Here is a 22,081-nt window from a genome sequence, read left to right as displayed (position 1 = left end):
TAACATTAGCTACTGACGTCGTTCGGACGTCATCGATAAATACAAGGTGTTCCGAAAACCTGAATCAATAGAATCTCATAGTCTATCTTTTAACTTTGTTAACATTTTGAACTTATGTTAGTATCTTTCTCTGTTAAAAATATGATATCTCTTTGATAGTTGATTTATTCATCCCAATGCCCAATTGCAATTTTCGGAACACCGAGTATAAAAGAATGTCAAGCGGCTCGAAGGGTAAACACAAGTTGTATGCGACCAAGCGCGCGACTCTGTCGGACGGTTCATCAGTCGGCAGGCATAAGCGGCTGACACGCGCTTTGTAGACCCCCAGTAGGGGTGGGGAAAAAGCAGCCGGACAAGATCAGTAGTGCGAATATCGATTCAGTCTCGCGCAAACCACCCCCATGTGTTGCCTGCAGCGCGCTTGTACTCCGCTTTGCTACCATGCCCGTTGTAATAAACAGAAACGCACGACGACGCGGATGATATTGTCAATGCAAAGTGGCCCGACGTCGTCGTTAAAAACACGTTAAGAACGTACGAAATCGACGAGATTGCTATCATCATTATCGTTGACGACGCTAACTGTGTATCACATATATTCCGTGAATGTTAGGATTATATCGCGTCGATCGTGATTATTGATTCAGAGAGTGACGCGTGTTTATTTTTCCTTATTTTTTCTAAAATCCAGAGAGAGAATCATTACGCGCGACGACGTGCGCCAAGAAAGAGGAGCAAGCGCGCGCTCTCGTCATCCCCTCAACGTGTGATCATCGTCATCATCCCCTTGAAAGCGCGTCGCGCGAATAGGAAGCGCCGCCGGCGCGCGGCGTTATTATTCGCAAGGAAACCTCGTTCTTTGTCTACATCCGACCATCACCATCAAGCCGTCAAATATGATGCGACTTCGTTATTCGCAAACCGAGCTGTGCTACTCTTGACTACGAATCACGGGCATCGAGAAACAAGTGTGGGACGGGACGAGAGCTGACGAGTACTCCATCGAGGAATCATGTCTTCGATATCAGCGCAGGGTGTCGTCGAGCGTGCCAGCGCCGAACTGACCAAGCGAATTAACGGCCTGGGATTGCGGACGTCGAAGCATCATGGTCGGTGGTGAAACGTTCTCATATCTTCGCCGTATTTCTTTTCCATCCTTGTGTTTTGTTACTGTCACCTTTGTTCACCTGCTTCTTCTATAGCTCCCCTATTATATGTTACCACCACCACCACCACCACCACCATCACCACCATCACCACCACCACCACTTCCTGCTTGTGGTAGCGTGCGTAACACGACGCGTCATGTAGATTCCGTGTTGAATTCGCGTCAGCTCCGACTTTTTTTTCCGTGTTATCGGGAGCAGAGACGAGAAGGAAGATCGCTCGCTTCGGATCGGTGTCAAGTTCATCTTCCGCTTGGACGGCGATGAAAAATAAAGACGAGCGGTAAAGGGTTGCTGATGTCGACCCTACGATTTTTCTCACTTAATGCGTTCCGAATCGAACGACGTTAAACCTTTCGATTCAATCCTGTTGTTACGTAATCGCGATAAAGGATTGATTTCTTTGTGATAAATCGTCTTTCTCCTTTTTGTTTCTCCCTTTTTTTTTTCTTTACTTATCCAATAGCGTCAATAATATATGACGCGTTTGTTACAAGGGCGGGAATAAATCTCGCGCTGTTACTTTACACGCGATATTTTTTCCGTAATTTATTAAGCGATACTGCTACGTGACTTTCGTCGTCGCAATTTTAACTGCAATGGAATCGATATGTACACGTTCTCGTGCACGCGAAAATAGTGGCGGACTTAAACATAACGAGACGCCTTAGAGGCGCATATTTACTCAGCCGTTTAGCATCACGTTTCGCAATAATCGCGACTGCCTGATTCATTAGCATTAGATTGTTAAAATAATTGCATCCAAGTAGTCATGATTTGAGGATCAGATGTCCTGAATCCAAATTTGATTTAAACGTGCCGATATGATTCGCGTTGCAGCTGATCGCCACTTTCGGCAGTTTAAAGACGCATCGTCTCTCTTTGGGTCGACCGCATTTACGTTTAGATGCGCAAATAGGCAATCTTCGTGATTGGATAGATGCCAGTCCCGGGTCAGCAAAACCGTGATCAACCTGACCAGAGACGGATTTGGTTCTGAGCAAAAAAGGCATAAACCTAGGATCTCCCTTTCGCCTTTGCTAAATATACTCATATAATAAGATTAATATATGCTAAGATATAAGAAAGGAAAATCAAATTATTAACCATTTGATTTGATCGTTGATTTAAATTTAAATTGATAGATTACAGATCGTTTTTCATATCATTTTTCATCGATCGCAGAATTAAATACAGAATACAAATTTATATCGCATAAATATATACACGAATACATACAAAAAAACATCTTACATGAATAATATTTCGCTTATATTGGTCTTTATTAAATATGATTAGTTGATTTTTTATCATGACTTGGGATAAAACTATTATATCTCTCAAATGCATTTACTAAAAATAAAAATAATTTGCAAGATAAATGGCAAACAGGAAATAGCGGTGTGCCGCGAGCCAAATAGGACGTACAGCTATGAAATAAAACAAGAATATTCAGGGGAATCTTGAGTTGTCTCAGATTTTCCTCTAACGAAAAATTATAATATTATTATGCTCATGGTATCAATTCAAAAGCTATCGAAAAATTTTATCCTTTGATACGGCTAATAAATTACTATGTTATATCATTATATTTTGCAGTAAGTGCATCTTTAAAGAGATCCTGTTACTTAAATATTTTATAATTTTTAATAATGTACTTTTTGTTCTATAATATTCCAAGTTCCATAAACTTTCTCCACAAATTCCCTTCACTTTCAGTTTTGCAAATCATCGCTTTCATAAATTTTTAGCGTCACACATTCTTGAATTTCGCATGTAGTTCTAAAATTTTTACTTATACTTTCTTTAATTTTTACGATCAAATGTGCACATTTTCTGATTTTTTTAACTATGAATTAAAATCGATCTGAAATTTTCAGGAGGCGGAAAGACCAGCGTCATGGAACGCGTGACAAATGTCTTTTGCGGTGGAAGCGGCAGTGTCGCTTATATGAACTTACAAAGCGCGAATAATGCGAATACGACGCCCGAAAAGCCCAGCCGTAGCATCGCGCAGAGTATCAACAATGTACCGGCGGGCAACAATAAGGAACGCTTGAATAATGTCACCCCGAGTAGAGCCAGGATATCCAGGAACAGAATAAAGATGACTGTACCGCTAGCCAGCGGAGGAACCGGCGGCTATGTGCCACCGATCACGTGGGAGCAGCTGATGCAGGATGACAATTTCCTCGGGCGGTTTTTTCTCTATTTCAACGCCACAGAAAGAAGGATTTTGGCTCAAGTATATGGCGGATGCAATTCCCCATTCACAATCCATTATTAAAATATAAATAAATAATACAAGCAAACTTACAATTTTATCGAATACATGAATTCCTTTAGATTTTTGTAGTAATGTTTAACACACATACATGAAACTTAGTTTTAAAAAAAGAGATTTTATTTTCTATATCATTGTTCTTCCACGCGAAGTATTGCCCTATAAATATATCTCGTAGAAACATATATTTTAAAAATGTAAATTCTGAAATTAAAATATATGACTTTTAGTTTCTTTATAATTGTGTTAGCTTGCCAGTAAATGTCAAATTTTTAAATCTCACATTTGCTCTAATTCAACCCTCTTATCTTTAAACTGCTATATGGCTTGTCTCTCGATAATACACCTACTTTGTATCTCTTCGTAGAATAATTATATCATATCGTTGTACGCAGGTTTGCACGAGATGGAGAGATATTCTGTACGCGAGACCGCGTCTTTGGACGGGTCTGGTACCAGTGATACGATGTCGCGAAGCTCGCGCTATGCAGCCGACCTCGCGTACCCGATTATATGCTTCCTTAGTAAGAAGAGGTTTTGACTCCTTAGTCCTCCTAGCTGCGACCGATGAAGATATTCCGGAATTAACGCGCGGTTTTCCGTTGGCACAACGATACGTGCATTCTTTGTCATTACGATGCTGCGCGGTAACGGACAGAGGTCTTGAGACTCTTTTGGATCACTTGCAGGTAAATTTACATATGTTTTCTATCTTTACATGTTGTTTGCTGTATTGGCTCCAAATAAACCAGAGATTTCTCGTGAATTTACAATTCCATAATAATTGCGGATAAATATAATTAAAATACAAAAAATAGAATTTTTGGAGATAGTAATGAAATATGTTTATGAGAATAAATTAAAATGTCTATAAAAACAAAGTTGAAGAAGCTCTTTTAAGTATCAAATTTTTTCAGATTCGCTATTAATTCTTTATTGCTATAAATATTAAAATAATTTATTCCTCTTATTGTCAAAATTATATAATTAGATCTTTAAAAATCGATAAAAAGGAAAATTTTTATATAATGTAAATATAAATTATGTAATATAAATTAATATATTTACGTACAGTTCCGTTTAAATGATAGAGTTAGTTAACGGTATTACGTAGAGTAGAACTATATGAATACAATTTTTTGTAATTATTTTCAGGCTTTGTACGAACTTGAATTAACCGGCTGCAATGAAATAACGGAGGCTGGATTATGGGCATGCCTCACCCCTAGAATAGTATCATTGTCTTTGTCGGATTGCATCAATGTGGCCGACGAGGCCGTCGGCGCCGTGGCTCAGCTATTGCCAAGCCTCTACGAATTTTCTCTGCAAGCTTATCATGTTACTGATGCTGCGCTTGGTTACTTCAGTGCAAAACAAAGCAGCGCGCTCAGCATCTTGAAACTGCAATCCTGCTGGGAGCTCACAAATCACGGCGTAGTAAATATTGGTGAGAATCTTTATCTTCTGTTATTTTGATATTTTTGATATATAGATTTATCTTTTTAATTGAGCCGTTGCAGTATATTCGAGATATAGTGATGTTACATAATAATATCAGATGCAACAAAACTGATACATATAAAACTATCGATAAATATTGCTTTAACTTCATAAATAAAAAAAATGATTTCAATTTAAATAAATAATAAAACTTTATTCTTCTGTTAAAATCAGAGGATGACAATTCACATTAAATTATAATTACGTATAGATTACATGATTATTCTTGAAAACCGTGGGCTGTTCGCCAATTTTAAATTGTGTCCGAGATTTTCTGTGAAGGCTAAAGGTAAATGAGACGTACAATAGTGATAGGCCGAAATTAAGACAGGTGCATACGTGCTTTTATTTAGGATTAAATTTAGAATTAAAGAACACAGCTTTATTTAGCTTTCAAATTGTCACCGGTAATTCAGACTCGAATTATAGCGAGGTACACATGTGCATATTTTACGGACACAATGATTTGATACCATTATTTAAATAGGATGTCGTAAAAGAAAATTATGACTAAAATTTTATATCTCAAATATTTGTGTTTTTCTAAAACGTAAAATTTATTTATATTATCATTTCACTAATTTTATTTATATTAATTATATTTATAAAATAATTAAAATAATAATGTGATAAATAAATGATAAACATCAACATAAAATTATAAATATGCTTTATAACTTTTACTCTAAAGAATAAAAGTAAGATATATGTAATGATAAAAAAACTATCGAATATATCGTTAAAAATCTTTTTGCATATAATCCTAAAGTCTTTACACTTGCATATGTATTTTTTTTAGAAATATTAAATTAATGTGTTTGTCTTTGTTTTAGTACATTCTTTACCCAATCTGACTGTGCTGTCACTTTCTGGATGCAGTAAAGTGACAGATGACGGTGTCGAATTAATCGCGGAAAACTTGCCAAGACTTCGTTCCTTAGATCTGAGCTGGTGCTCAAGGATTACAGATGCAGCCTTAGAATATATTGCCTGTGATTTGAATAATTTAGAAGAACTCACATTAGATAGGTAAGAGAAAATTATTAGAATATTTTTCAAAATATCACTTTCAGATAATTAACAGCAAATATAGTACGCCTCTAAAAAATCACCATCTGTATAAAGTATAAAAAAATGTTGTATTTTACATCGCATAATATGCTGTGTGTTGAAGCATCATACTTTATAGACATAGATTTTCTTACATATCTTTCTTATTCAGAAAACATTAATGTTATTAAAATGAAGACGTATTCTATTAAAGAAAACTGTGTGTATAACTTTTGGAAGACATCTTTTAAGGATCTTTTAATTATCTGATTAGTATTTATTTAGACATTCTATTTAAGATCACGCATTACATAAAGACTGACTCATATGTCACAAAGTGACAGAAAATCGTAGAAGTACTAGATCCGTAATTATCTTTAGCCAAGCGACTATTTGCCATGGTAATAAATCCGTGCGTCTTGTCTACTATTTGTACTTCTGACATGTGCGGTGTAATTTATTTCGGGACAGCATTTATGTGTCTTTTGTATCTTCTTTTCATACTATTATACAGGTGTGTACACATCACGGATATTGGTGTGGGTTACATCTCCACGATGGTCTCGCTGAACGCCTTGTTTTTAAGATGGTGTTCGCAACTTAGGGATTTCGGACTTCAACATTTATGCGTTATGAGATCTCTGCAGGTGTTGTCTGTGGCAGGTAAAATCGCATATCATCTCTAAATCATAATTTTATGCAACTTTTTTTTACACACACACACACACACACACACACACACACACACACACACACACACACACACACACACACACACACACACACACACACACACACACACACACACACACACACACACACACACACACACACACACACACACACACACACACACACACACACACACACACACACACACACACACACACACACACACACACACACACACACACACACACACACACACACACACACACACACACACACACACACACACACACACACACACACACACACACACACACACACACACACACACACACACACACACACACACACACACACACACACACACACACACACACACACACACACACACACACACACACACACACACACACACACACACACACACACACACACACACACACACACACACACACACACACACACACACACACACACACACACACACACACACACACACACACACACACACACACACACACACACACACACACACACACACACACACACACACACACACACACACACACACACACACACACACACACACACACACACACACACACACACACACACACACACACACACACACACACACACACACACACACACACACACACACACACACACACACACACACACACACACACACACACACACACACACACACACACACACACACACACACACACACACACACACACACACACACACACACACACACACACACACACACACACACACACACACACACACACACACACACACACACACACACACACACACACACACACACACACACACACACACACACACACACACACACACACACACACACACACACACACACACACACACACACACACACACACACACACACACACACACACACACACACACACACACACACACACACACACACACACACACACACACACACACACACACACACACACACACACACACACACACACACACACACACACACACACACACACACACACACACACACACACACACACACACACACACACACACACACACACACACACACACACACACACACACACACACACACACACACACACACACACACACACACACACACACACACACACACACACACACACACACACACACACACACACACACACACACACACACACACACACACACACACACACACACACACACACACACACACACAATATATATAAAGGTGCATAAAAAAATTATGCAGATCTAATTATATATATATATTTTTGATCCATTTTATATAGGTTGCCCATTGCTCACAAGTAGTGGTTTATCCAGTCTAATACAGCTTCGACACTTACATGAGTTAGAACTAACTAATTGTCCAGGAACATCGCGAGAACTGTTTGATTACCTACGTGAACATCTACCGCGTTGCCTAATCATCGAATAAACGATGTTTAATGAGGAATGTAATATCCGCGACAAAATAAGATTCTTTATATGCGAATAAATGTATGTGTCAAACGAAAAGTGTTAAGCTGCGAAGAGTAGATTTTAATTGCGGAATTTCGCAGAAAGCAATATTTCGAACGAAAAATAAAGATGGTATAATTGAAGGGAGCAGTATAGACAGATAAGAAGCAATTGACGTCCAAATAATATGAAAGAACAATATGTTTTTTCCTCGTAATGGTCTAAGAAAAAAAAACACTAGCCCTCAAAATGTGCAAAATATTAATGCATAGACATTTTTAATACACTAACGTCCCACTTTGCACTTTGGTTCATATTTTTTCATCCGGCCATGTAATCATACATTACGGGCATGTACGATTGCAATCTGTGTCTAACAACGGTTAGACGAAGTAGAAAAGAAACTCTTATGCCTACGCATTGTAATGATCTTGTACAGAAGCGAATTCTTTCGATATTGTATATTAGAAGAGATTGATAACGCATCAGAAAGAAGAGATCAGCGAATCCTTCTTTTTTTGCCTCCTAGTAATGTAGAGGAAGCTCGAGTAAACGTACGACAAGAGACTCAACAGTTAGGACTGTGATAAATTTATATTGTACGTAATTCTAATTGGTTCGCATACATCTAAACAGTTAAGTCAACTGAGGTGCACGCAAAAGTGGCGAAGCAATTGAATAATTATTCAAATATGTATCGATTATATTTGTTACTCGATTGTTGCCTCCGCCGAACGCGCCTATTTACAAATGCGCATTGTCCCATTTTTTGCGATTATAGCTGCAACACATTACACATGTTGCTTGAAAGAAAGTACATAGCAGATACTGATTACACAGAAGTAACATTCCAAGCCATTTTACCCTCAGCAATCTATTCATGAATACATGATTCGTGTTATTCGTTTGATGATACGTGTTGTAGACGGAGAATCGAGGTTCACTATTATTGCACCTACGATACATCGTCATTCATACGTTACCTTTATATATATATAAATATATATACAAATATATCTCTGTGCAATTAGTGTTTTTTAAATTTAAGATTTTTTCGCTAGATATGTTCTTTGTGGTTTTTGACTAAGTATACATATATGAATGTAACATAATTAGGCAAGATGTTTTGCATGTGTTTTAAGTGGATAATTTTAATAATTTATTACGTCGATATAAGTAATTATATGCCCTTTATTAACATTGCATTAAATAAGTAGGCTCTATTAATGTATCATAATTTATGATTAAGCTATAAGCTATATTTATTAATTTAATCAAGTGCTGCATGTTTGAGTTGTATATTAGAACAACAGCAATAACATACCAAAGAATACATTTTAATTTGTCTAAAATGCAACTCTTCAAAATATGCAGTGCAGTATATATTGTGCAATCAGTATTTTCTAAATTTAAGAGTTTTCATTAGTTGTATCCTGTGTTGTTATCAATTAAGTATATATTACAATGTAATTAGGTAAGCTATTTTGCTAATAAAAAATCTTAAATTTAGAAAATATTTATTGCACAATATATATCACACTGCATAGTACTTTCCATTAACATAAAATCCATCTTTAAGATCAGTTTTGTCAAAATATTGTGTATTTCTCAGTGATATAGAGTATAATAGTTCTAGCATTCAATTCTAAGATTTATTCTATTAAATTGAGTTCTGATATAGTAAATGAAGTAGATAATCTCTCAAAGCAATCTGATAATTGTGTGCAAATATGATTTCTACGTGTTGTAACATGTTTAGCACATATAATGCCTTTGTACATATTGTACAAATTATACTTGATAATTCTGTTATCAATCAAAACTGAGTATAGATATATATACACAGGTGAAATTATATTGAAAAACTAAGTCATATTATGAAATACCATTCACAGAGATGCAACATTAATTGACGATACAGAATAATACGATGGAATGTGCTATAAAATAAAAATTTATTGACCAGAGTTTATTGTACTTAATATAATTATACCTTTTTATTTTATTTAGGATTCTCACTAATGTATAAAATAAATTATACATCTTTCCACCAAATAAGTAAACCCAAACCAGGTTCGTCAATTGATCCCTACCAAATATGTTCAGATATTGTTAAAAATAGAGAATTGCATATTTTGATGAATGTAACATTAAAAATTCGTAAACCCACTTACATGTAAAACATATGGTGCAACGTTATTGGTTTCTGGCACTTCGCCTACATCACGAGCATTACCTGTAGATGGTAAAGGTGCCTCTGCAAAAACCTCTTCCACTACCCTGAATCGTATAGCATCTCCTAAAGTTAAATATTTCAATTTTATGGCTTAAGTTTAAACCAATATATACTAATCCTAATCATATATTCATATGAGATATATACCTGTTTCCATATATAAATTATGTTCCGTTCCATCTTCAGTCTTATATACCCAAAACCACATTTGTTGTGTTTGATTAAAATGTGATGGATGTTGTAACTTATGTGGTGGTATAATTATATCTTCAAAGAATCCTAATGTAACTGTAAGAAATATAAATACTAATAACAATACAAAAACGAATACAATGAAAAACTGAATTGGATAACTAGATCAAATTGTTACCATGTACACCCTCGGAGCTAGAACTACGAACTTTTCCTATCAATATTTCTTCTATCCATGGACGAAACACGATAAATCGAAACGTCACTTTTGTATGGGAAGCTCCGTCTCCTGGAAAAATATACGATTCTTCGATCTTCGTAATATCATGTAACACGATGCAAAGACCTACATCCTTGTAAACCTGTATAATAACAATTTTTAGAATAATTTCATCAGCGTTATAATGAATTTATCTTAATAATTAAAAATAATTTATATGTACTTTATTAGCGAGTTTTCTGTTTAATTCGTCAGCAACAATATCATTTAGTTTGTATTTAAAGTTGCTCGGTAATACTCTGACAGTGTCTTTTAATTCCGCAAGCACAAACATTTTTGTTATATCTTACACGATGAAATGTTATCACAATCAAATATGATTGTGATAAAAAATTTTTTTGTACTTTTTGTCCTGATTATTAATCAAACAGTTTAAACTGTGACACCACGTGTGTATATATATACCCAGTGAGCTTTATAATAGAGGACCTTTTCCAGCAAGGTACACAGATGACACAGTGTACTACACATTATCACGCGATTGGCTATAAAATACAGAATTTTAAATTTCTTCATTTGACAGCCAATCATGTGATAATGTGTAGTACACTGTGGGCGTTTTCCAGCAAAGTACACAGATGACACAGTGTACTACACATTATCACGCGATTGGCTATCAAATACAGAATTTTAAATTTCTTCATTTGACAGCCAATCGTGTGATAATGTGTAGTACACTGTGTCATCTGTGTACCTTGGGGTGCGTTCCGTTTCACGCATTGAGCGCATAGATCGCTTAGAAATCTATAGTTCACGTAACATATATTATAGATTTTCAGGCAATCTATGCGCTCAATGCGTGAAACGGAACGCACCCTTGCTGGAAAACGCCCTGTGTCATCTGTAGGTTTGTTCGCGTTGCTTGAACTTTTTGCACTCAGTATCTTCGCTTTCATTTTCTTCAACATCCGAATATATATTTATCTCGTTTTCAGTGCAGAACTTTTTGGGAATTTCAAGCAATGCGAACAAACCTTGTGTACCTTGCTGGAAAACGCTCTATTAGCGAATTCGGTCATTTGCACTGCGTCGCACTCTTAGAACATATATAAATGGAAGGGGAATAGCAGGCTGAAAAGTGTCGGAAGGAAGTAAGTCTAATAAAATCTTTTTGCTTTATATCACTCGATTTATCACGTTTACCGCATAAGACACAATATGGGCCTGGCATTTTCTTTTTCTATGAAATAACTTTTTTCGAAATAATTTTGCGTACCGATGTCACCGATATCTCCTAACCTCCTACGGTACGTTCGGAAACAGCACCCGAGCATCGTTCTATCTTTGTTCAACTTTTAGGGTGCCATTACATGGAGCGCGGAAACGCGGATTAGCGTAACGCGGAACGAGAAGGGAACCAATCGCGAGCATAACAAAAACTGCAGAATTATTTACTAAGGGTGCCATTACATGGCACCCTTAGTAAATAACAAAGATAGAACGACGCTCGTGTGCACACGGGTGATGTTTCCGAACGCAGCCCTACAGCAATGGTCTAGTTTCCACCGTAAGTATCAATTCGCATCTAGCGCGGCGTAGGACTAAATTTAAGTCGATGGAAACGTTAAATTCGATGCGCACCGAAACAGAATCGGACCGATGACTTCGGTGGAAACCGCGGTCCTACGCCGCGCTAGATGCGAATTAATACTTCGGTGAAAACTAGACTACTGCCCTGTATATATTTTCTATCGGTTCAGCCTGCTATTCCCCTTCCATTTATATATGTTCTAAGGTATATATATATAAGCACTACTGTCGTTTGTGTCCTAAGATGGCGGCGGTAACATGGTGGGGGTAGAGTTGGCGCTTCTCTGATAATCTAGGACTCTACTCTACTCGTCGGAGTCAACCTCCACAAGAAGAAGATGAAATTTAAATGGCACGATTGAACACAAGGAAGAACGATGTTTGATTAAATCGATGTGGAATTTTTAATGAAGTAAGTAATAATATTCGAGGAGATCGCTGATATATAAAGTACCAGTGAAAAGAACTAGGTTACGTGTTGCTTATACTATGGCACAATCAACAACAAGCGGAACTTCCTCACGACGATATATGAGGGAGCCCGAGATGCCCTCCTCATCACGTTATATGGACAGCGAATGGGAGTCCAAGGAGGTAATTTTTTTCAAATTCTATATTTTATTCTGTAGACTAATTAGAAAATTATTGAATATTTTTTTTCATGTGAGTCACAGAATAACACCTTAAGGAGCAATATAATCCATGCTTACAATATTCAGAATGTTTTATCTGTTAATCCTAATTTTATATTGTTTATATATAATTATATATGAGTAAAAGTTTTTAACAATTAGTTTTTAGTAATATCTTAATAATTATTCTATAGTAATTATAAGTAACATATCTTGAAAGATTCAGTTATTTATTTATCAATTAATTTGATTGCTTTGTGTGTGTTTCCTTGTCAAATAGGCTTTACGACAAAGGGAACTTGAAGAGGCAAGAGCACGAGCGGCACAAATGGAAAAAACAATGCGATGGTGGTCAGATTGTACTGCTAATTGGCGTGAAAAATGGAGCAAAGTTCGAAATGAGAGAAACGCAGCTAGAGATGAAGCAAAAGCTCTCAGGGCAAAATTAGAAATTGCTGTCAAAGATGCGAACACTTTCAAACATGAGTCCCAAGAATTGGAACTGCAAAATGAGCAACTAAAGAAAGAAATGGAAAAGATACATATGATACTCTTGAAACATGCTGGGCAGTTTGACCAACAGATCTTTACCATTTTAGAATCAGACCCACAATTGAGAGCTACCTTTGGGTTAGACGAACAGTTGGAGTTTTATAGTAACATGGAATCCAGTGATACATTAAATACTCAAAGAAATATACTTTCCTGTAAAACTTTGCATGAAGCATCAGATGTTGCTTCAGGTCATAATATCTTGCCAGAAAGGGATATTGAGGAGTATGTTTTGCAAGGTGCAGTCCCAAAACATGCAGTGGAATTATATAAAGAGAGTCCTAGTGATTCACTAGATAAAAATATCACAAAACTAGTCGTGGATAGTAATGCTAAAAAGGACACACTAGAGAAGCAACAATTGTCTTTAGATGTGTATAACAAAGAATCCCTAACACAGAAAATGTCAACATTGCAACTTAAACTGGAAGAAGCAACAAAAACTATTTCTGTAGAAAGAGAGTAAGTTACAAATTAATGTTCAAAAGTAACTCGTTAATAGCTTTTTATTTAATAATAAAAATTTATTTTACTTTTATTTTATAAGGGAAAAAGATTCTTTACATCGTACTGTGGAAAAATTGAAAGCTGAGCTTAAACAATTAAGGGAACAATGTGAGGAACTGTGTGAGAGTAGAGCAGATACAATGAGAGAATTGTCTGAGTTAAAAGAGCGATTTCAACTTGAACTTAATGATGAACATATAGCTGATTTAATGGATGATACTAGTAATGGAGAGGGTATGGATCGTCGTTTAAGTGAATTGAGAACAGAAGTAAGTAATTTTTTTACTGACATTATATATACCCACAGAGGGTGACTGTTGTGCACAGTTGCTGGGGATTAACGATCCCCCGGACTCCCGAATTCAGTACACTACACACACTCACCAGAACACTACACAACATACATACACATTGATATAAGCACACATACAGTACTCATAGGTCTTTTTTCAATCAGCTCATTTTTTTCTAAAAATAATATACTTATCTAACTATATACTGCTCTCCCTATCATACTTGACTTGCACACAATACATCTAACTCATACCCAATAACAAGCTTAATCTCTGGCAGTATGAACAGATTGCGTATTGTTCCATGCCACTAACCAGAAAAAAAAAAGAAGACATTCTATATACTTGTAATTACTTTTTCTCTTGAAAAGAAACAAATCATTTAAGGAAGTTTTTTAAATCCTGTCTCTCATCGCTATGTGTGTGTGTTTTGTATTATATAATTTTACTTATAGATATTTTTATATTTTTATCACAAAATTTCAGCTAGAAAGACTTCAAGTTGAAAATGCAGCAGAATGGAGTAAAAGGGAGAGATTAGAGACTGAAAAAATTTCTTTGGAACGAGAAAACAAGCTGCTTCGTCTAAAATTATATGAATTGCAAGAGAAAATGGAATCACGGCGACCACGACCGGTATCTACAGCTGACACAGACACGAGGCAATTACAGCATGAAATTCTAGTTCGCAACATGGTTCGCTATAATTCTATGTCAAATTGAAATGTTTCTCAAAATCATCGCCATTACTTTATCCTTTTCACATAATATTCACAGGTATTACTTGAAGTGAAGCAGTATCAAGCGGCACTGAAACAATCCTTAGCAGAAAAAACAACAGAGTTATCGCACGCGATGAGACGGTCTGAGCAATATGAGGCAGAAGTGAAGCGAGTGAGAGCGAGAGTCGAGGAGTTGAAGAAAGAACTGGCCGCTGCTCAAGATGAAGTCGATGCAACTACGAACAGCGTACGAAAATTACAACGAACCAATGAGGATCTTATGGAACAATTAGAGTCTGCAAATGTGCAACTAGAGCATTTTAGAAATAGGTTAATATCATAATCTTCTACAACTGAATCTGAAAATTATATATTGTATCAGCAAAAACGAATCATGTGCAGCAGATACTGATGTAAATGGAGCAGGAGAACAAAAGTTCCAAATAAACAATTCCGATGAATACGCTGAAGGTATTTATTAACTTAGTAGAGTGCTTTTTTAGATGTAATAAAATAATTAAATAAAAATATATAAACTAGATTAAAATATCTTAATAAAAGTAAATATCTTAATAAAATAAAAGTTAAACAACAAATTAATAGAAATATATTATTTGTTCTTTTAGTTTATGATCGACAGCAAGCCTAGTATTCGCTCGTGTCGATAGCAATGACGGGTTTAAATCAGATAGTAAAAATGCAAATTGGATAGGTGATCTTTCAGCGGGCCTAAAGTACACAATTTAACTTTTTTTTATATTTATCTATTGAACGTGATTCTTCGACGAATTGTACATGTCGAATAATTATTGTGAGTTACGCGTTTATCGTGTTTCATGATAAACGTAAAACATCAATACTTCCAGTAGCATGTAAGTAAATGTATATATTATTAGTATATATTGACATAATGTGCAATTTTAATTACTTGTCGATTGATAAGATTGATGGGTCATTATGTTGCAGTATCTACTGTTTAGCAGTCATATATTTACTCAACTCATTAATAGAGAGATTGTGTTCATCTTTATTATTATTTTCTGTAAATAATCATTTCATAATCGCCCGTAATCTTTTTTTATTTTTGTAAATTTTATGAACGTACATTTTTTTTATCATTGTGATGGTATTTTATAAACAGTTTACATTCCGCGTTATTATTTTATACGTTCTTTTTTTAGACTGGTGTACATAAAGATATATTGTGTGTGTATATATATTTACACATATGATACATATACATAATGAAACTATGTTTCGTCGCCTCGAAAAAGATTAGCGAAATCAATTAATGAAATACAATATGTGTACAAGATACGATACCTGATATTTATAATTGAACTTTTTATCTCAATATCGAAAATCTATATAATATAAGTTTAAAAAAGCAATACTCTACAAATTTACCACATCACAAATATGTTAAATTGTAGATAGAGATATAAAACTTGAACAAACCTTCACACACACACACACACACAATAATCTACATCAAATCTCGAAAAAAAAAGAAAGAGGAGATTGTTGTTCATTATATTTATTAACTGGTGAGAAAAAAAAAGACGAAAAGACATTTTTCTCGTAATTAAAATGTATTTTATTGACAAAACTTAATAAATAGCAGCAATTAATGTAGCATGTATCGTGTTTATTATGCTATACAAACAATAATTTAGAATATCTTAATAAAAAAAAGTATAACGTTAAAGTATATACAACAAGTATTACAACTTTCAATCTTATGAATTTTTCGAAAAAAATTAAAGTCTTTATTGATCCATAAGATTGAGGGTTTTCTGTCGTATCTATTTTATTTTCACATTTATTTTATTTGCTGAAAGCTGCTAAAGAGTGCGAAATATACAATTTAAATTTATGATAGAATGAGTTACAGTGCGGAATATGGCGCGCGTGTAAGCAATTGATAATTAATCAAATATGATCTAATTTATACTATAAACAACTTACTTAAATTTTATTTTCATGTTACAGGTGAAGCGAAAAATGATTTAACGCATGATGCTTTACAGAAGCGATTATAGAAAATAATTATTGTCGCATCTCGCGACGAATAAATCTTAGTTATTCAACATTTCATAGGCGTGCCATCGGGATACGTTGGCACTTTTGGCTTACAAATCTTTGTTCTGCCATTGGAGCCGTACACGACATTGCAGGAGAACGTGAAATATCCGCAAGTGGAACTCTTGGTGTAATATCGATGTTCATACTTTTTCGGCTCGTTGCTTCCATTTATCTTACCAGCAAAACTATTAGTCACAGTGTAATAACTCGGTTTCATAGCCACTGCGGGAGTAGGTCTCGCGCGCTTATCGGAAGATACATTTTGATTAACAAAAGAACTTTGGCTCTTACTGTTCGATGTATGCCGGCCGATGTAACGTTCGTGATTGGTTTGAAGCGACCTAGTCTCCGTGACGGGCGACTTGGTATTATTCAGATCCTTTGGTATCAAGGATACGGTCTGCGATTGAGACTCGCCGTCACCTTGGGCGATAGTTTTAGTACCAGAAGTCGATACTACTCTACCACGAAAGCCATCCGGGATAGTATATCCTGATACAGATTGTCCTGGTTGCAAAGTATCGCCTGTTCGCGGTACGTTCGAATCTTGGCTGACTTGAACGCCGTACTGCTTTCCCTTGGCGACCTGTATTGTTTGTATTTGACCGTGGCTTTGTTGTTGAGTAGTTTTACTGAGTTTTTGATGATCCGGACTTGGCAAAGTTTCCGAAAACTTCTCCTGGATTGTCAACCTTGAACCCGTGGAATAATCTTCCTCGTCCGTGTACTCGTCATACTCGTCATATGTTGAATCATCCGTTTGTGATTTCTCAGTAGTTCTCACTTTTTTATCATTAGATGGGTTGTCTTTGGAACTCACAACAACAGTCTGTTTCGAGGTCGAACTACTCTGCAAGCCTTTTTCATGATCGTCTTGCTTATTCTCATAATTTTGACTTGTCGATGGACTCGATTGCGCACTATCGATGTTTGCCGGTTTCTTTAAAGGAGGGTCTGGTTTGAAGGGCTTGAAAACTTCGGTGTCGGTGATGTTAAAATTGAAGGGTTTTCGTGATGATGCGACGCCGGATCCGGAACCAGCTTGAGCTGCACCGGTATAGGTGATTCCGTATTGGAAGGAACCCTGCAATTGCGACTGGGATTGACCTTGATGGATGCCGCTTTGAGCTGATGCTGTTCCGCTACCGCGAAACGGTGTCACGTTTTTCTCTATCTTTTCATCTTCGTTCTTCAAGTATGGCTGGAACCCGATTTGCGCTTGACTAGAGGTGCTACCTTCACCGTTAGCCTGAGCGTCCGCCATTCCGCCTCTGGAGCTTGCTTGTACCTGAGAATTAGTACCATGATTCCACCCGCTGCTCTGGGCGCCTGTCGAAGTAGCTCCGGAATCGGAATCCAGCTGAACTTGTGTCTGACTCTTACCGTGATCGGCGATGCCTTGCGCGATACTGGTAGCTCCTTCTTTGCCGCCACTAATCTCAGTCTGAACGCTTTTGTTGGCGTCGCTGGTACCGGCCTGTGCAGAGAAGGTACCTGAGCCACTGTAGGTGCCCGTTACCTGCGATTGAGCCGTACCCGAGCCGTATTTACCTTGAGCCGATGCGCTCGCTTGAGTACCTGACTCTATCTGCTGCACGGAGCTCGATGCCTGCGACTCGGCACCGTTGTCCATTATACCCACTGGTCTACCTGGACCTCCAACTTGCGATATTTCTCCGGTTCCTGCGGTTTCACCCATTCCTGTGTAAAATCTTCCTGGATATTGACCAGTTTCTATTCCTTGACCGCTAATTTCGCCAGGATATGGACCATGATATTGGCCAGTGATATCTGTTCTTGTTTCTCCAGTTGTTCTTTGACCTTCGATTGTACCTATTGGATATTGAATACCTCCTGGTATGCCTGTTCCTCTAGAAATTTCGGTGCCTGCACCTGGATGTTGTCCGCCTGGGTATGGTGACACTTGGTCAATCCCACCAGGATAGATTGCTTGACCGGGATATAAAATAACACCGGGAGAAGTAACTTGTTGCATACTACCAGGATATGTGCCACCTCCGGGATATGTAACTGGTATAGTAGCACTTCCGGGATATGTACCTATCGGATACATAACTTTAGTACCTGGAGCACCACTTACTCCTTCAGGAATTCTAGATTGAATAGTACCACTAGGACTTGGATAAATTGCTTGCCCGTCTGTTATTCGACCACCTGGATAAGTTATTATTTGTGTACCAGCACCTACTGAACCTGTGGTCGTGACCACTTGTCCTGGCAAAGTACTTGATGGAACACCACCGGGATAAGACATGCCAGTCTGTTGTCCATCACTGGGATAAATTCCTTGATCTGTTGTTCTTCCTGGAGCAACGCCATAAGGATATGTGTCGGCTCTTGTTCCTGAGACGGTATCAGATCGAACACCGCCAGGATAGATTCCAGTTCCAGGATAAATTCCTGTTTCAGAAACTGCCGGATATGTTACGCCTGGTAAGCCTTTTCCAGGTGTTATACCACCCGGATATGTATTAACGCCAGTAACAGCAGTAGCACCCGTTGTTATTGAAGTAGTTACCACTCCATCAGAAGGATGGGTACCTTGTCCTGGATGGACTCCAGGTTGATAAATTCCTCCTGGATAGGTCTCAACACCTGTTCCAACTCCTGTTATTACCCCAGGTCTTCCAGGCTGAAGAGCTCCAGGATATGTTGTCTCAACTCCTGGAGTCACAGTCCCAGGCCGAATACTTCCAGGATATGTTGCACCAACTCCTGGAGTCACAGTGCCAGGCTGAATAGTTCCAGGATATGTTGCACCAACTCCTGGAATCACAGTACCAGGCTGGACAGCTCCAGGATATGTTGTACCAACTCCCGGAGTTACAGTGCCAGGCCGGACATCTCCAGGATATGTTGCACCAACTCCTGGAGCTATAGTGCCAGGCTGAACACCACCAGGATATGTTGCACCAACTCCTGGAGTTATAGTGCCAGGCCAAACATCTCCAGGATATGTTGCACCAACTCCTGGAGTCACAGTGCCAGGCCGAACACCTCCTGGATATGTTGCATCACTCCCTGGTATCATAGTTCCAGGTCGAACACCGACAGGATACGTTCCATCAGTTCCTGGTGTCACAGTTCCTGGACGAATACCTCCAGGGTATATTTTATCAGTTTCCGATATTACAGTTCCTGGACGAACTCCTCCAGAATATAATTTATCAGTTTCCGGTATCACGGTTCCAGGTTGTATACCTCCCGGATAAATTCCTGGACTAACTCCTGGAACAGCGGGATAAGTATGGACTCTTCCAGGAATCACTCCGCCTGGATATGTTATCTGTCCATCAGGAGTAACGCCGCCAGGATAAAGTACGCCTGTAGTTACTTCTGTTCCAGGACGTGTAATAACAGGTGTACCACCAATAGGTGGGCGTTGTATATATCTATCAGTATCCGTGGGCAGTGGCCTTATCTTATCCGGACCTCCCTCTATACCGGAATATCCAGGACAATCTTCACAACCTGGACCACTTGACGACATACTTTGCGCTTGACCCATACCACGACTGCCGCCTGGAAAAGACGATATGTAAGATACTTTAATGTTCTGTAAAAAAAAAATCGTTAAATTTTATTTGTTAAAATTTTTATTTACGCATTTAATAATGTGTGTCACAATTTTAATTTCAACTCATCAAAATTCGAAGTCGCAGAAATTCTTTCAATTTAATTGAATCTACTGATTAAATTATCATAACGGTATAAAATTATTAGATAAAACAAATAACTATATACTTACTAACTACTGCGCGTGAAGATTGCTGAGTGGCTTCAGCTTCCGCCTTGCCTTCCTTCTGTTCATGGTTACCGAGATTCAAATATTGAGATTGCGTTTGTCCGCGAAATTTTCCTCGAAACTGATTCGTCTGTTGACGAACCAGGCGAATTCTGTTAGAATTTTCGTTCAATTTCTCCCGTTGTTCGAGTTGAATTTGTCTCTTGGTCCGAGCTTTCAGTGGTGTTAAAACCACATCAACTATTCGTCTTGGAAAAATGTCATTCTCGTCTACAGGGATTTCATTTAGAAAAGGATCGAGAGTTTGCCCAGGTATAGGTTTATTTGTCTGCAGCAAGATGATCCTACGTCCATTACAGAAATCAACAATTCGGCCTCCAGCAAGTTGCCATGCCTATTTATGTTTAGAATATTAAATCAGAATTTTAATATTCTTTAGTTGATGTAATATTGTGTCCGTAAATAATCATATTTTTACATATAATTAATTAAATAATATTTTTTATTTTTGTTGTATATTTATTAAATACTTCTGAGACAATATAATCACTATTATGTAAAAAATAGATAAAAGTTTTTTTATATATGTATTATGTTTTATACATGTATGCTAATTTTTATATATGCATATATAGAAATCTTTTGAAAAATGAAAAAAACTTTTGTTTACATCATAATTTATAACAATATGATGTTGTTAAATCGATTATTTATCATTACCTCCAATTTTATTAGGGCTGTCGATGCATAAAGTATCTTTGGTTGCCGTTTCTTATGTGATACATTTTGATCTTGCTTTATATTCTCAAGATAGCAATCGTTCTCTTTCCTGCTCTTGTATGCAATGAATTGCTGTTTTTAAAAGAAGTTTTTTAAAATCTATATTTTAATATATTAAAATAATCTAATTACTTACCGTCATGTTGTCAGTAAAAGACCATTGCTTTTCTATATTTCTTACGTTGTATTCGTTATGAATGGAACGATCAAAACGCGTCTTTTCCTATGAATATTGAAATTATTTATACACTATTATACATGCTATTTTTTCGAAAATAATGTAATAAAATAATTTTTAAAATTTTGTGGTTTTAATATTAAAAAATATAAATAACATATATAT

At 36.9% G+C, this 22,081-nt stretch overlaps 4 protein-coding genes across 6 annotated transcripts in view; 2 read left to right on the top strand and 2 right to left on the bottom strand.

Annotated features, from left to right (window-relative positions):
- The first annotated feature begins 15 nt into the window (after positions 1-15).
- LOC115238591 (F-box/LRR-repeat protein 16) lies at positions 16-10,130 on the top strand. 2 transcript variants are annotated; one of them, XM_029812557.1, is made up of 8 exons: positions 16-537; positions 695-1,112; positions 3,050-3,414; positions 3,849-4,142; positions 4,609-4,900; positions 5,787-5,982; positions 6,518-6,666; positions 7,992-10,130. In XM_029812557.1, exons 2-8 carry the CDS (start codon positions 1,016-1,018, stop codon positions 8,138-8,140), a joined length of 1,542 nt encoding a protein of 513 aa, XP_029668417.1. In that variant the 5' UTR covers positions 16-537; positions 695-1,015; the 3' UTR covers positions 8,141-10,130. The 2 variants fall into 2 exon arrangements, with proteins under 2 accessions (XP_029668417.1, XP_029668418.1); XM_029812558.1 differs by lacking the exons at positions 16-537; positions 695-1,112 and adding an exon at positions 1,137-1,452.
- On the bottom strand, positions 9,339-11,463 carry LOC115238593 (DNA-directed RNA polymerase III subunit RPC8). The gene is made up of 5 exons (XM_029812561.1): positions 11,035-11,463; positions 10,770-10,953; positions 10,547-10,687; positions 10,338-10,462; positions 9,339-10,252 (listed from the first exon to the last, which is right to left on the bottom strand). Exons 1-5 carry the CDS (start codon positions 11,143-11,145, stop codon positions 10,199-10,201), a joined length of 615 nt encoding a protein of 204 aa, XP_029668421.1. The 5' UTR covers positions 11,146-11,463; the 3' UTR covers positions 9,339-10,198.
- A 1,176-nt stretch (positions 11,464-12,639) lies between these two features.
- Positions 12,640-16,687, top strand: LOC115238590 (coiled-coil domain-containing protein 102A). Of its 2 annotated transcripts, XR_003884516.1 has the most exons (8): positions 12,646-12,995; positions 13,314-14,047; positions 14,133-14,361; positions 14,872-15,081; positions 15,163-15,437; positions 15,490-15,578; positions 15,734-15,979; positions 16,289-16,687. XR_003884516.1 is itself a non-coding variant. In XM_029812556.1 (7 exons), the coding sequence occupies exons 1-7, from the start codon at positions 12,891-12,893 to the stop codon at positions 15,754-15,756; spliced, it is 1,665 nt and encodes a 554-aa protein (XP_029668416.1). In that variant the 5' UTR covers positions 12,640-12,890; the 3' UTR covers positions 15,757-16,250. The 2 variants fall into 2 exon arrangements, 1 of the variants encoding a protein (XP_029668416.1); XM_029812556.1 differs by lacking the exon at positions 16,289-16,687 and having other exon boundaries at positions 12,640-12,995; positions 15,734-16,250.
- A 52-nt stretch (positions 16,688-16,739) lies between these two features.
- LOC115238589 (mucin-19) overlaps positions 16,740-22,081 on the bottom strand; it is a 7,782-nt gene continuing 2,440 nt past the window's right edge. Inside the window, exons 2-5 of the mRNA XM_029812555.1 lie at positions 21,875-21,961; positions 21,679-21,810; positions 20,962-21,352; positions 16,740-20,735 (exon numbers count right to left, since the gene is read on the bottom strand). Coding sequence (XP_029668415.1) covers positions 17,194-20,735; positions 20,962-21,352; positions 21,679-21,810; positions 21,875-21,961 — 4,152 coding nt within the window. The 3' untranslated portion in view covers positions 16,740-17,193. The remainder of the gene's footprint in view (positions 20,736-20,961; positions 21,353-21,678; positions 21,811-21,874; positions 21,962-22,081) is intronic.

Source organism: Formica exsecta, unplaced genomic scaffold, assembly GCF_003651465.1.
Source record: "Formica exsecta isolate Colony F162 unplaced genomic scaffold, ASM365146v1 scaffold350, whole genome shotgun sequence".
Taxonomy (NCBI): Eukaryota; Metazoa; Arthropoda; class Insecta; order Hymenoptera; family Formicidae; genus Formica; species Formica exsecta.
Note: the sequence above shows the minus strand (reverse complement) of the source record. Positions and strands in the feature narration are given on the sequence as shown.